Source organism: Malus domestica, chromosome 09 (assembly GCF_042453785.1).
Source record: "Malus domestica chromosome 09, GDT2T_hap1".
Lineage (NCBI taxonomy): Eukaryota > Viridiplantae > Streptophyta > Magnoliopsida > Rosales > Rosaceae > Malus > Malus domestica.
Window position 1 is genome coordinate 31061836 of NC_091669.1, and position 14641 is coordinate 31076476.

The window sequence follows — 14641 nt, forward strand, 5'->3', positions numbered from 1 at the left end:
TCCAAGCCTCAAGGGAACTCCAAAAGGTGGTGGTAATTGAATGTAATCATTTCAGAATTCATCGAAAAAAGGAAAAGCCAGCTGGAATAACCTTGGGTTTATAGCTTTGATTCGTAAAATTGGCTAAAAGAATATAACACCACCGGGATGTTGGACTCGTCGAGAGCTTTCCATAGACACCAGAATCACCTTCAACAGACATCAGACGGGGGAGTAGGACCAGATCAAGGAATTGGGTCAGGTGGAGAAACCGGGTTGGTTGGTTTTCTCCTTCTCATTCCCTTTCTTTCCCTCATTTCCTTCCTTTGTGATTGGTCTTTTCCCCTCCCCCCCTCTTTTTTTCCTCCTTTCTCTCATTTTCTCCCCTTTTCTTTAAATCCCCACCATCCATCTCTTTCCTTCCTCCATCACAACCATCCATGTGGCGTTTCTAGATTATCTGGAACTTTATAGATTATGGTCAAATGACCATTTCACCCCTAACTGTGCTCGTTCATATCTTATTTGTTATAACTCCGTTTCACAAACAATATGCGCCTACGTGTTCGTGAGATCGAGCTCTATCCGAATATGCCAAAAAATACAATAGAATATATGAGGATAAAATACGTCCTCTTATAATTACGTTAACCAAAAAGGGCCATTTTTGTCATTTTCCACTTAACAAAAAATTATACGGCATAAATAATAATAGAATCCGGATGTGGAATTTCATATTTTCCCCCTTCGAAATTTCATAACCATGAATTGATTTGTTTTCGATTTCCTCTACATATTCATAATTATGAATATTAATTTCATATACTTAAATTTTCCAGGGTATTACAAGGACCCTACTGCATTGTAGTTGTTACTGAATAGGTTCTTCAACTACTTTTACTTAGCTTGGGTAGCTATGAAATACTGTTGGGTATTACTCATGGTTTGTGGAAGCCCTAAAGATTATCAATCATTAATCTTCTTCATAGGGAGAATTAAAAGTAAGTTTTAATTCACAATCAATTAGTAAGAGTTACATGACCACTACCTCGATACCTAGAACCTAATGGATTTTACATCGAATAACGATGAGTATGAAATATTGTTGGGCATAGTCAAGATGATTGAATTGGACTTTGAGTTAGTTTCATGTTTCATGGTCTAAATGGGTTTCGGTATTGTTTGGACCCAAATTTACACCATCGGCCCGTGTAATCAAAGCCGTTGAGTAAGCATAGTTCTCAACCGTCGGATGAAAAAGTGAAGATATTTTTGTTAAAGGATAATATTATGGTTTTTATCATAATTATCTTTTAAAATGAGTTATCTTGACATATTCTTAAGCAGGGATAAATAAGATGCAAATTATATTCCAAGCAAGCGGAACAGTCCAAATTAATTTGGAGTTTTTAACAGTGCATCGGATTAGAGCAGCTTGGATTTATCTTCCAAGTTTGATATCAAGTTCGTTGCATGCACCTAGCCTGAAAGCATAGGGTAATGCTAAGATAAAGATAAAAGATCTTGGATAATGAAGACATTTAAGAAGCCTAAGGAGGCTAGGTCTTTAAGGAGGCTAGGTCTTTAAGGAGGCTAGGTCTTTTTGATGATGGATGTTGTCAGACATTATCAAATCAAAAGACTAATTTGAAGATGAGATTGTATGCACATGGCCACAAACTAAGCCCAAATAGCATGATTTTAACCAAGTTTGAATAGTAATCCGTGGGAATATTTGAAGATATTCTTAGGAATATTATTGGCAATTTACACGGCAAATAGTTTTACAAAGCCATCAAATAGACTGCACCGCTATAAATACATGAAGGCTGTGCAGCATTCAGGAGACCTCCAATTCAACACACAAAACTGCCTTGCGCAAACCCTCTCAACAACTTTGAGATTTTTTTTTATTTTCTTTTTGGCCGACACATCTTCAGTTGGCATAAACAACACTGTGGAGGCAACCGGTGATATCTTCAGTTGGCATAAATAGCACTGTCGTAGTAGAATCAGCCGATCTCACAGCATCTTCAATTGGCATAAACAGCACTACGTCGAGGCTGACTGGTTACCTATCCAAGTCTCGGTTGAGAAGGATTTCCGAATCCTTGTTGGTTGAGGTCATCTCATCAGCCTTCTCAACGAAGTGAAGTGTTACGAGTTACTACATTCGGCACATTGGAAGCCGAATTTGGTATTGAACTTATCTAAGTTAGCAGCTTTGTCTTCAGGCTCTAGAACCCGAAGGCCGAGACAAGTTCCTTCTTCGGCCGCAGTCGCAAGATCAAGAAGTCAGTAGCGCACCCAACGCGACATCAACATATTTTACTCATCGGCCGAGCTCGGTCGATGAGTTGGCACGCTCCACACACAACCGAAAGATGTAGTTAGCTCATAGATTAATCAGCCTACGCGCCACGTAGACCTGGCATTCGTGTCATGTTTTCCATGTTCGTGTCGTTTTTGTGTCATACCTGATATCTTAACAGGTCGTGTCGTGTAACACCCGTTAAAATAAACGGGTAAAATGACCCGACCCGAAATCAACCCGATAATATTAACAGGTAATATGACCCGACCCGTTACCCGTTAAGGAAAATATATTTTAAACCAATAGATAACCAAATGAAAAACATAATACTAAATAAGTATATATACATATCATATTGTCACATCCAAAACATAAAACACATTTTTCTTTTAAGTATATTTTCACTTACCTAAAGTCTTTAATAGTTTTTTAATTAATGTAGAAGTGTAAAAAAATATATAAAAAAAAAAAATATATATATATATATATATATATATATAAACGCTCGTAAACACAAGCTTTACAACTTTCATGAAGAGCTTAACTTCGAAATTCGCCACTATAATCATATAAATCATAGATCAAGATTTAACCGTTGATTGTTGTTTACATTTACGCTTCATTGTTCTCATCAAATTTTATTTTTTCAGATTTTCTTTTTTGAAAACTTGATCTATTAGAGGATGCAGGAAGATGAACGGTTTGGATCGTTGATATTATATTCAGAGTTTTACGGTTAGTGAAAATATTGCTTGATGTTTATAAAGTTTATACAAATTATATGACATCGACTCATATTTCAGTTAATCGTAAATATCGAAACGTGATATCAAAGATCTTAACCGTTCATCTTCTTACATCCGCCATATGATCATGTTTTCAAAAAAAGAAAATTTTAAAAATGAAATTCAGTAAGAAGAATAAAGCGTAAATGGCAATTGATGGTTAAATATAAATTTAAGGTTTATGAATAATAGTGTTGGATTTCGAAGTTGACCCCTTCATGAAAGTTGTAAAGTTTGTCACTATGAGTGATTGTATATTTGTTTTTTTACATTTTTTACACTTTTACAATAATTATTATTAATTTTATTAATTTTTCCCTCAAATAAAAAACATTATTCATGAAGGTTTGGAGGATTTTAAAAATCTAAACGATAATGTAAGTGTAAATCACGAGTGTTTATATATTCTTTCACATTTTTCATACTTGTATGTATGTCTTCTTAGTTCTTGCCTATACAAATACTATATTAGTTTATTTTAATTTTGGACAACAACATGTTAAGTAAAATTTATCCTAGTAATGATAATAAGGAGCTCTCATAATAAAAATAAATAATGACTAAAACTTTGTTTTTTAAAAACTTATATAGAATAATAATACAAAACTATATATTTAATATAGAATATATTGTATATATTAATATGGCTATTGTATTTTATAAGAAATCTTTTAGTAATTAAACTTTAAAATTATCAAAATAAATTTTTTCTTAACGGGTCGAAACAGGTTACCCACGTGTTACCCATGTATATACCCGTTAAGAACCCATTATTAACAGGTTCTTAACGGGTCACCCAATAATGACCCGATAAGTTATCGTATTGACCCGAAACTCGTTATTTTCGTGTCGTTTTCGTATCGTGTCAGAAACTGCTGGGTCTAGTGCCACGTAGGCCTGGTAGTTTTTAGGGTCAACATTTTGGCATGCCCGGTGGGACCTAGTGCTAATACTACGAAGTTCATATGATATATTAAGATTCCAATCTGGCTCAACGTAGCTGATTGTACGAGCTTCTAGAGGAATTGAAAAAACACAATGAGGAATGTAAAGATCTTTGGAAGTGAAAAAAATTCTTCATGGCCATAGAGAGATGCAAAAGTCCTTTGCTTACATGTTGAGAATAAAAGCTTCTGTTACCCTGCAAGAGCAATGGGTAAATGAAGACATGGCTCGATTTAATGCATGGCTAGATGATGACCGTTTTCCTTACGTTTCTGATTACAGATCAATTCCATTTGAAAAATGGTTAAGTCCAAAGGCCGGGGGGCAATTTTTCGCTCCGGCCACAAACAACATTCAACCTAAGAAGATTGTCATGACGGTCGAAGAAGAACCTAGGCCACCTGTTTTGTTGGTCGAGACTGAAAATGTGGAAGCCTTAGAAGAAAAAGTTCAAGTTTCTGAGCCAAAAATTGACTCAGAAAATAATTCATCAAATGAAGGTTCCAATGATGAACAAGGCCGATACACGGCTTCAAACCATAAAATCACATCAATTGATATGGTAATTGAAGACATAGGCCTAGCCGAAAATGTCACGCCAATTGATATGATTATTGGTGATAAAGCCGATATGGAGAAATCCCGTTTGGCTAAGTTGTTCGAGTTAAAAGCCGAAATTGGCGAAATTATTATGCCTGGGGGGCATAATAATTGTTCAACACATTCGGCGGCTAATAAAAAATATTCCTTCAAGCCGAACATATTTGGAGATGATCTTTTCTACGGCTTTGGAAAATCTCAAAGTGAAAATTTTAATGTAAAAAGATCTCAACTCGGAATAAAACATCGTTGACCCTCTCCACTTTATATTTCGGCCACTTTTGTTTTCTTTTCTTAAATAAATAACTTATTTTCTTAACAATTCGGCTGCTTGGGCTGATACTTAAGAAAATAGGGGGCAGACAAGCAGAGATTTGATTGCATTATATATATATATAAAAAAAACAGATGAATAAACATTTTCTTTGCCATTTGGCCTCTCGGCCAATGCATAAGAAAATAAGGATAAAAATATTGGAGTTCCTGCTTAAGCGATTTGTCTAAAAACAGCCGAGTGCAACAATCAAGGATAAAATCCTCGATCATTACTCGGCTTCCCAATTTTTCGATTAGTCCTGATCACTAAGTCAGCAGTTCCTGTCCTCGACCACATGTTTCTTCAACCATGGCTTTAGTAGTCCTGATCACTAAGTCAGCAGTTCCTGTCCTCAGCCATAACTGTCCTCGACCACATGTTTCTTCGACCATGGCTTTAGTCATCACATGTTTCTTCGACTATAGTTTTAGTCATCAAGTTAGAAAGGAGTGTGATAAAGGCATGTATGGTTGACAACATCATTTCAAGCCTTGGTTTTAACAAAAAGCCATTTGTTGGCATTTGTTTGAAATTTTATAGTCATGGGCGACATATCATTTCATGGGATTAATATACATATATATATATATATATAAATGTATATATGTGCGTATGTCTTGTCATATCAGGATGCCATAGATATATACACCAGCCGGTCAAGGGGTTATATATATATCGCTTTTCAGGATGCCATTACCAAGAAGTGATCAGAGCATTCATGATTTATGGCAGGCCCAGCTACTAAGAATCAATGATTTATGGCAGGCCCAACAACCAAGAATCAGGTTTGTTTTTTTTTTCTTGGCCTTTAAAATAGACGGCCGATGATAATAGTAGCCAAATGACAGTAGTGGATGGTTGAATGACAGGCCAAACTTGGCCGAATGTAATTGTTTCAGAAAAGTGATTGCAACATCTTTGATGGATGATAGGCCGAGCTGCTAGGAGTGGTTTGTCTCGGCCCCTATTTTTTCTCGACTCTCCAAAATTTTCTCGACCTTGGCAGTCGAGAGCTACGGCAAATTTTAATCGGCTGGAGAAACTTAATTTCCTTAACCATTCGGCTTACGGGCCGAAGCTCAAGGAAACTGGGGGCAATGTTTGGACCCAAATTTATACCATCGGCCCGTGTAATAAAGGCCGTTGACTAAGCATAGTTCTCAACCGTCGGATGAAAAAGTGAAGATATTTTTGTTAAAGGATATTATGGTTTTTATCATAATTATCTTTTAAAATGAGTTATCTTGACATATTCTTAAGCGGGGATAAATAAGATGCAAATTATATTTCCAAGCAAGCGGAACAGTCTAAATTAATTTAGAGTTGTTAGCAGTGCATCGGATTAGAGCAGCTTGGATTTATATTCCAAGTTTGATATCAAGTTCGTTGCATGCACCTGGACTGAAAGCATAGGGTAATGCTAAGATAAAGATAAAAGATCTTGGATAATGAAGACATTTAAGAAGCCTAAGGAGGCTAGGTCTTTAAGGAGGCTAGGTCTTTTTGATGATGGATGTTGTCAGACATTATCAAATCAAAAGACTAATTTGAAGATGAGATTGCATGCACGTGGCCACAAACTAAGCCCAAATAGCATGATTTTAACCAAGTTTGAATAGTAATCCGTGGGAATATTTGAAGATATTCTTAGGAATATTATTGGCAATTTACACGGCAAATAGTTTTACAAAGCCATCAAATAGATTGCACCGCTATAAATACTGAAGGTTGTGCAGCATTCAGGAGACCTCCAATTCAACACACAAAACTGCCATGCACAAACCCTTTCAATAACTTTGAGATTTTTTTTTATTTTCTTTTTGGCCGACACATCTTCAGTTGGCATAAACAGCACTGTGGAGGCAACTGGTAATATTTTCAGTTGGCATAAATAGCATTGTCGCCGTAGAATCAGCCGATCTCACAGCATCTTCAATTGGCATAAACAACACTGCGTCGAGGCCGACTGGTTACCTATCCAAGTCTCGGTTGAGAAGGATTTCTGAATCCTTGTTGGTCGAGGTCATCTCATCAACCTTCTCGGCGAAGTAAGGTGTTATGAGTTACTACATTCGGCACATTGGAAGCCGAATTTGATATTGAACTTATCTAAGTTAGCAGCCTTGTCTTCAGGCTTTAGAACTCAAAAGCCGAGACAAGTTCCTTCCTTGGCCATAGTCGCAAGATCAATAAGTCAGCAATGCACCCAACGCGACATCAACATATTTTACTCATCGGCCGAGCTCAGCCGACGAGTTGGCACGCCACGCACACAACCGAAGGACATAGTTAGCTCATAGATTACTCGGCCTGCACGCCATGTAGGCCTGGTAGTTTTTAGGGTCAACAAGTATATAAGGCTCATTGAACTTAAAATGTTTGACAACTTAAATAAAAATGGGCAATTAGCCGGCCTAGCCTTGGGCGTAAGCACAAATCACACTCACATCTTTTTTATGAATGTAAGCCGAAAGGTGACACACTTGCGCATCTAAACAAAAGAAAGACGTAAATACAAATTACAGTCACATATTTTTTACGAATCTAAGCTAAATGATGGCACACTTGTGCATCCAAACAAAAGAAAGACCAGAAATTCTTCTAGGCGGCCAAGTACCTCCGAAAAGAGTGAAACAATTTGATCTCTAGGATTAGCCATAGGTTAACATTTAAATTCTTTGTCAACCACAGTTGAAGAGTAGGCACGTTAAAAATAAAATAATTAGACTAAACCGACTTTCTATAAAAATCTCGTCCCATCCGACCTGAACCCGCTTTGTAGCCCGCCCATATATAACCGACTCGGCCTCACGCTTGACCCGTATTCATATTCCTCCAACTTCTCCCAAATAGTAATCGTGTCTCGCGCATAGGATCACACATCGATCTCGCCATGGTGTTCATCACATCCCCCAATCACAAAACCCTAACCCTAAATCTAAACCCTAAGACCACCACCCTCCAAGCCCTAAAGCTCCAAATCGAGCAAAATTCCCACATACCCATTCCTCTGCAGCGCCTATTCATCTCGCAAAGCCTCCAATTACTCACCCAATCCGACTCCGCCCTCCTCTCCGACCTCGGAATCCTACCCCTCTCAACCCTAACTCTTCACATCCCCTTATTCGGCGGCACCCAACCTCCCGCCGTCCCTAAACCCCGCCTCGAGTTCCTCAACTCCAAGCCTCCCCCGAATTATGTCGCAGGGCTCGGCCGTGGTGCCACTGGCTTCACCACCAGGTCTGATATCGGGCCCGCACGTGCCGCGCCCGACCTGCCTGATAGGTCGGCCACCACAATCGGAGGCGCTACTGCTCCTGCTGCGCCGCCTGGGGTCGGCCGAGGGCGCGGGAAGCCCGACGAAGAGGAGGAGGATGAAGGGGAGGATAAAGGGTACGATGAGAATCAGAAGTTTGATGAATTCGAAGGGAATGATGTTGGGTTGTTTGCATCGGCGGAATACGATGATGAGGACAAGGAGGCTGATGCGGTGTGGGAAGCCATTGAGCAAAGAATGGACTCTCGGAGGAAGGACAGGAGAGAAGCACGGTTGAAAGAAGAGATTGAAAAGTACAGAGCTTCGAACCCAAAGATCACGGAGCAGTTTGCCACTCTGAAGAGGAAGTTGTACACTGTGTCTGCTCAGGAATGGGAGAGCATACCGGAAATTGGAGACTATTCGTCGAGGAACAAGAAGAAGAGATTCGAGAGCTTTGTACCGGTGCCCGATACACTTTTAGAGAAAGCAAGACAGGAAAAGGAGCATGTTACGGCATTGGACCCCAAGAGTAGGGGAGCTGGTGGTACGGAGACTCCGTGGTCTCAAACTCCGGTTACGGATTTGACTGCTGTAGGTGAGGGTAGAGGTACTGTTTTGTCATTGAAATTAGATAGGCTTTCTGATTCTGTTTCTGGATTGACGGTTGTGGACCCGAAAGGGTACCTTACTGATCTTAAGAGCATGAAGATTACTAGTGATGCAGAGATTTCAGATATTAAAAAGGCTAGGTTGTTGCTTAAGAGTGTTATACAGACGAATCCAAAGCACCCACCTGGTTGGATTGCTGCTGCAAGGCTGGAGGAGGTGGCTGGGAAGATTCAGGCAGCTAGACAATTGATTCAGAAAGGGTGTGAAGAATGTCCTAAGAGTGAGGATGTGTGGTTAGAGGCGTGTAGGCTTTCAAGCCCTGATGAAGCTAAGTCTGTGATTTCTAAGGGTGTGAAGTCGATTCCCAATTCGGTGAAGTTGTGGATGCAGGCTGCGAAATTGGAGCGTGATGATTTGAATAGGAGCAGGGTATTGAGGAAAGGTTTGGAACACATTCCCGATTCTGTTAGGCTATGGAAGGCAGTGGTGGAGCTTGCCAATGAGGAGGATGCAAGACTTTTGCTTCATAGGGCTGTGGAGTGTTGTCCCTTGCACATTGAGTTATGGCTTGCACTTGCAAGATTAGAAACTTATGATAATGCGAGGAAGGTCCTTAATAGGGCGAGAGAGAAGTTATCAAAAGAGCCTGCCATTTGGATCACAGCAGCGAAGTTGGAGGAAGCTAATGGGAACACGGCCATGGTTGGGAAGATTATTGAAAGGGGTATAAGGGCTTTGCAAAGAGAAGGGTTGGCGATTGATAGAGAGGCATGGATGAAGGAGGCTGAAGCTGCTGAGCGTGCAGGATCTGTTGCAACTTGCCAAGCAATCATTCGGAACACAATTGGGATTGGTGTGGAGGAAGAGGATAGGAAGAGGACATGGGTTGCTGATGCTGAGGAATGCAAGAAAAGGGGTTCCATTGAAACAGCCAGAGCTATTTATGCACACGCACTTACTGTCTTTTTAACCAAGAAGAGCATATGGCTCAAAGCCGCACAGCTTGAAAAGAGCCATGGGACTAGGGAATCTCTTGATGCTTTACTTCGTAAAGCGGTGACATACCGACCACAGGCTGAAGTCTTGTGGCTTATGGGTGCTAAGGAGAAGTGGCTTGCTGGGGATGTGCCCGCTGCTCGTGCCATCCTTCAAGAAGCTTATGCTGCCATTCCCAATTCTGAAGAAATTTGGCTTGCTGCATTTAAACTTGAATTTGAGAACCATGAACCAGAGAGAGCTAGAATGCTTCTTGCCAAAGCCCGAGAAAAGGGAGGCACTGAAAGAGTGTGGATGAAATCAGCAATTGTTGAGAGAGAATTAGGGAACATTAATGCAGAGAGGAAGTTGCTTGATGATGGGTTGAAGCGCTTCCCTTCCTTTTATAAATTATGGTTGATGCTTGGACAGCTAGAGGAACGCCTTGGTCATTTGGAGAAAGCCAAGGAGGCCTATGATTCGGGTCTGAAGTACTGCTCCAGTTCTATTCCACTGTGGCTTTCTCTTGCTAATCTTGAAGAGAAGATGACTGGTCTGAGTAAAGCTCGTGCAATTCTGACGATGGCCAGGAAGAAGAATCCTCAGAACCCTGAATTGTGGCTTGCTGCTGTTCGAGCTGAATTAAGGCATGGAAATAAGAAGGAAGCTGATATCTTGATGGCAAAGGCCTTGCAGGAGTGTCCCAATAGTGGTATATTGTGGGCTGCGTCCATTGAGATGGTACCCCGTCCACAACGGAAGACGAAGAGTATGGATGCCCTCAAGAAATGTGATCATGATCCCCATGTCATTGCTGCTGTGTCCAAGTTATTTTGGCATGACAGGAAGGTTGACAAAGCTAGGACTTGGCTTAACAGGGCAGTGACACTAGCGCCAGATATTGGGGATTTCTGGGCTTTATACTACAAATTTGAACTTCAACATGGGACCGATGAGAACCAGAAAGATGTACTTAAAAGGTGCATAGCTGCAGAACCAAAGCATGGTGAGAAATGGCAACCTATTTCAAAGGCCGTGGAGAACTCCCACCAACCAACTGAAGCCATCTTGAAGAAAGTGGTGGTTGCTCTTGGGAAGGAAGAGAGTGCAGCTGAAAATAATAAACAGTAGTTCAAGCTCTTCTGTTCCAGGTCTGCTGTAAAACTTTGTAATACAGAAATAATTTTGATGTTGAAGCATGCATCGCTGTAATTCTAGTTTTGCTCCTTTTATTGATAGTTCATTGCATAAATTCTCAGTATCAACAATGGTGTAGCATGTCTATATTTATTGTTCGATTTACGATGGTATGCGGCAACATATTTTTATTTATTGTTTGAATTACAATGGTTGTGCGTTTTTCTTCCTTTGTATGTTCAGGTGTTCCCTTGTAGATTTTTTTTGAAATCTGAGTGTGCTTGATGCTCTAGCTTTCTTATTCACTTTTCTCGTGTAAATTCAAGTGTTGTAGGTTCTGTTGCATTTTTTTTTTCTGATTACAGCAGCTCTTATGGTTTCCCCTCTGTGGTTGTATCCAAAGGTGTCACGCTGTGTTCTGTCTTATCGTCATTTTCCGCTCTTTTGCTAGTTTATCTTGAATCTTCTTGCGCATTGATTGACTTAAACCTTGTAATCCAAGATTCAGTTGGTATAGTTGATCTTGAATCTTCTTGTGTATTGATTGACTTAAACCTTGTAATCCAAGATTCAGTTGGTATAGTTTTTCTTGAATCTTCTTGTGCATTGATTGACTTAAACCTTGTAATCCAAGATTCAGTTGGTACTGTGCTTCTTAGATTCCGTACCTGAATTTTGTATGCAAATGAACAGTTGCTTGTAAGAATGTATTTCTCATATTGGATCACCTCGTTATTTAACCCTGGATTTGGCACTGAAATGAATGACTATACCTACTGCTACTTTTCTTTCTGTATTACTGCCATGCCAATTAACAGGAGCTTCTTCCATTGTTGGGAAATAACTGTCTTTGACGTACTAAGGTCTGCTATCATATTATAAGCATTTTCTATTGTGTTGTGTCTTATTGTTTGGTTTTTGGCTTGAGTTTATAGAAGGGAGTTCCCAGTTCCCTCTGGTAGGGGTTTTCTGAAAGGTTAAACTGCTGTTTTGCCCCTCCATTGTGTTTTGCAGCTCACCCCTCCTCCCTTTCCCTTTCTCACGGTTTGAGTATATGCCAAGTGAACTGTATCGTACCAAATTTCTCATTCTGACATAGTTGTAGGTACTTTGTGAAGTTAGTGAAATCAGGGTGGCTTGTATTATCGTCTTCGTTTGGAGTAGGAGGAGATTGATTTCAAATAGAATTCCTCCAATCAGACTAGGGGTATGGAAGAGGACTAGAACGAGTAGGAGTATGTACAACGAAAGAGGCCTCATCGACCTGTAAGATTGATGATCGACGTGCATTTGTTTGAGTATGTACAATGAAAGAGGCCTCATCGACCTGTAAGATTGATGATCGACGTGCATTTGTTTGAGTTTGAAAGGCTTGAAGGAATAGGATAGTGATATGTTAAACATTGTCAAGGAAACGCCTTGTGTAACTGATTATCCTTTTAAGATCCGAATCCATTAACCTGTTAGAAGCGGTTTAAGCAAACAGAAAGTATTAAAGAAACGCCTTTCACACGCGCAGTACTGTTTCCTTTATTGTAATGGATTCCTAGATTGTTAGGATTCCCCATGATTGTAGGAGATTGTCTTTCCGTTAAATTCAAGTAACATAGCTAGCAGCCCAACCCTTGTAATATATACACATGCGTAATATGTATCCTTGTAATGTTCATATCCAGTCGTTCAATAACAAATACCATTCAAAGTTTACAGATTCTGTTTCTGGGTTGGCGGTTGAGGAACAAGAAGACATTCAAGAGCTTTCTGGTGGTGGCCGTTGCACTTTCAAACAAGGCAAGACAGGAACTGGAGCCGAAAGGGTACCTTACTGATCTTAAGAATATGAATACTACTAGTGATGCTGAGATTTCAGATAATGAAAATGCGAGGTTGCTGGCACAGACGAATCCGACGCACCAACGTGGTTGGATTGCTGCTGCCAGGCTGGAGGTGGTGGCTGGGAACATTCAGGTAGCTAGGTGATTGATTCGGAAAGGTTGTGAGGATGTGTGGTTAGAGGCGTGTAGGCTTGCGAGCCCTGATGAAACAAAGGCCTTGATTTCGAAGGGAGTGAAATCGATTCCCAATTCGGACAAACTGTGGAGGCAGGCTGCGGAATTGGAGCATGATGATTTGAGTAGGAGCAGGGTGTTGAGGAAAGGTTTGGAACACATTCCCGATTCTGTTAGGCTGTGGGAGGCTGTCGTGGAGCTTGCCGGTGAGGAAGATAAGAGACTTTTGCTTCATAGGGCTATGAAGTGTTGTCCCTTGCACGTTGAGTTGTGGCTTCAACATGGTGCATTGGAAACTAATGAGAATATGTGGATGTCTTTACCAAGGCAAGAGAGAAGGTATTGTGTTGTCTATATCTGACCGCTACTGTCATGCCGGGGTTTATAACCTACAGACAGTCATGGAAAACATAGGTTGGCATGTCAATGGAGTGGAGCTTCGTCCTTTGAGCAAGGGAAATAACTGTCTTTTGCTTACTCAGGTCAGCTCTCAAATTGATGTTGGTTTTCGATCAATTTGCCTATAACTATTTCAGTGAATCTTGTGTCTCATATAGTTTTCGATTTTCTCTGCTCAAACTCAAGATTACAGAATAGAGGGAGGAAGAAATGATGCAAGTATGCAAGCGGAACAGATTTATTTACTTGTATCCTATGTATGGCCTCTAAGTCGATTGTTTGAAATTGGCAATTTCAACCGTGTAGCGAGGTGCATGTGCAATTATTTTTTTTTTTTTTGAGTGCATCGATTGTTTGAAATTAGCCGATCCCACTTAGTGGGAAAAGGCTTTGTTGTTGTTATTGTTGTTGAGTGCATCGATATTTTTACACTAGGGGAAGGGGGAGGTCGGTTAAGCCACACAATGGGCAATTTAATTTGGTATCATTTCGTCGTTTACGAGATTCGAATCTAAGATCTTTCATTTCCCAGTGCATCGATATTTTTACACTAGGGGGAGGGGGAGGTCGGTTAAGCCACACAATGGGCAATTTAATTTGGTATCATTTCATCGTTTACGAGATTCGAATCTAAGATATTTCATTTCTCAGTGGAGGAATACCATCAAATCGTAGTACTGAAGTGCATGTGCAATTTTTTAACAAAAATTTTGGTTTCAACTCTAAGCATGGGTTCATCATATGTGTTTAATTAGTATTTTTTTTTCACCACATGGACCACCAACAAAACTTGGCCTAACTTCCCTTTTGTATTTACCAATTTCAGAATAACTAGTGGCGGGAGGAAGCTATATATAGTAAAAAGGATGTGCTATCCACACATCTCATTTTACTTCTTACTCATTTTTTGTTAATTTCTACCTGTTGATTTTCTTCAATTCATCCAATTCGACGGCCGAAAATTAGAAGGGTGTGAAAAGTAAAATAGGGTGTGTGAATATCACACCCATAGTAAAACTTCTATATACTCATAAAGTTAGGACTAAATCAATTTTATCACTATAAGGTGGTTATTACAAGACAGATGTGCGGTTAAATATGTAACTTAATGAAAGTCGTACTGATACGAAAAACAATAATAGTAGTGGGGCATTTCAATTTTATGTGAAGAACTTCTAAACTCAATCACTTGCTACCATTACTTTTTAATTTTATGCTAAAGTCTGTCATGTAAAGGTAATCACGTTGGATATTAAAAGTTCATGCCGTTAAGTTGTACACATACTTGAGAAACTATAAACATTTTTTCCTTCA

General features: G+C 39.8%; 1 protein-coding gene across 6 annotated transcripts; it reads left to right on the plus strand.

Moving 5' to 3' along the window:
• Positions 1-7750: 7750 nt before the first annotated feature.
• Positions 7751-13632, plus strand: LOC103444123 (protein STABILIZED1-like). Of its 6 annotated transcripts, none has more exons than XR_011571075.1 (3): positions 7751-10933; positions 12623-12736; positions 12819-13632. XR_011571075.1 is itself a non-coding variant. In XM_029108541.2 (2 exons), the coding sequence occupies exon 1, from the start codon at positions 7833-7835 to the stop codon at positions 10911-10913; it is 3081 nt and encodes a 1026-aa protein (XP_028964374.1). In that variant the 5' UTR covers positions 7751-7832; the 3' UTR covers positions 10914-10933; positions 12623-13632. The 6 variants fall into 6 exon arrangements, 3 of the variants coding, with proteins under 3 accessions (XP_028964374.1, XP_028964373.1, XP_070660939.1); XR_003776313.2 differs by having other exon boundaries at positions 12630-13410; positions 13514-13632; XR_003776315.2 differs by having other exon boundaries at positions 12630-12736.
• The last annotated feature ends 1009 nt before the right edge of the window (positions 13633-14641 follow it).

Excerpts from the sequence above, each read along its gene's own strand:
- LOC103444123 (XM_029108541.2), top strand. The coding sequence starts at position 7,833 with ATGGTGTTCATCACATCCCCCAATCACAAAACCCTAACCCTAAATCTA.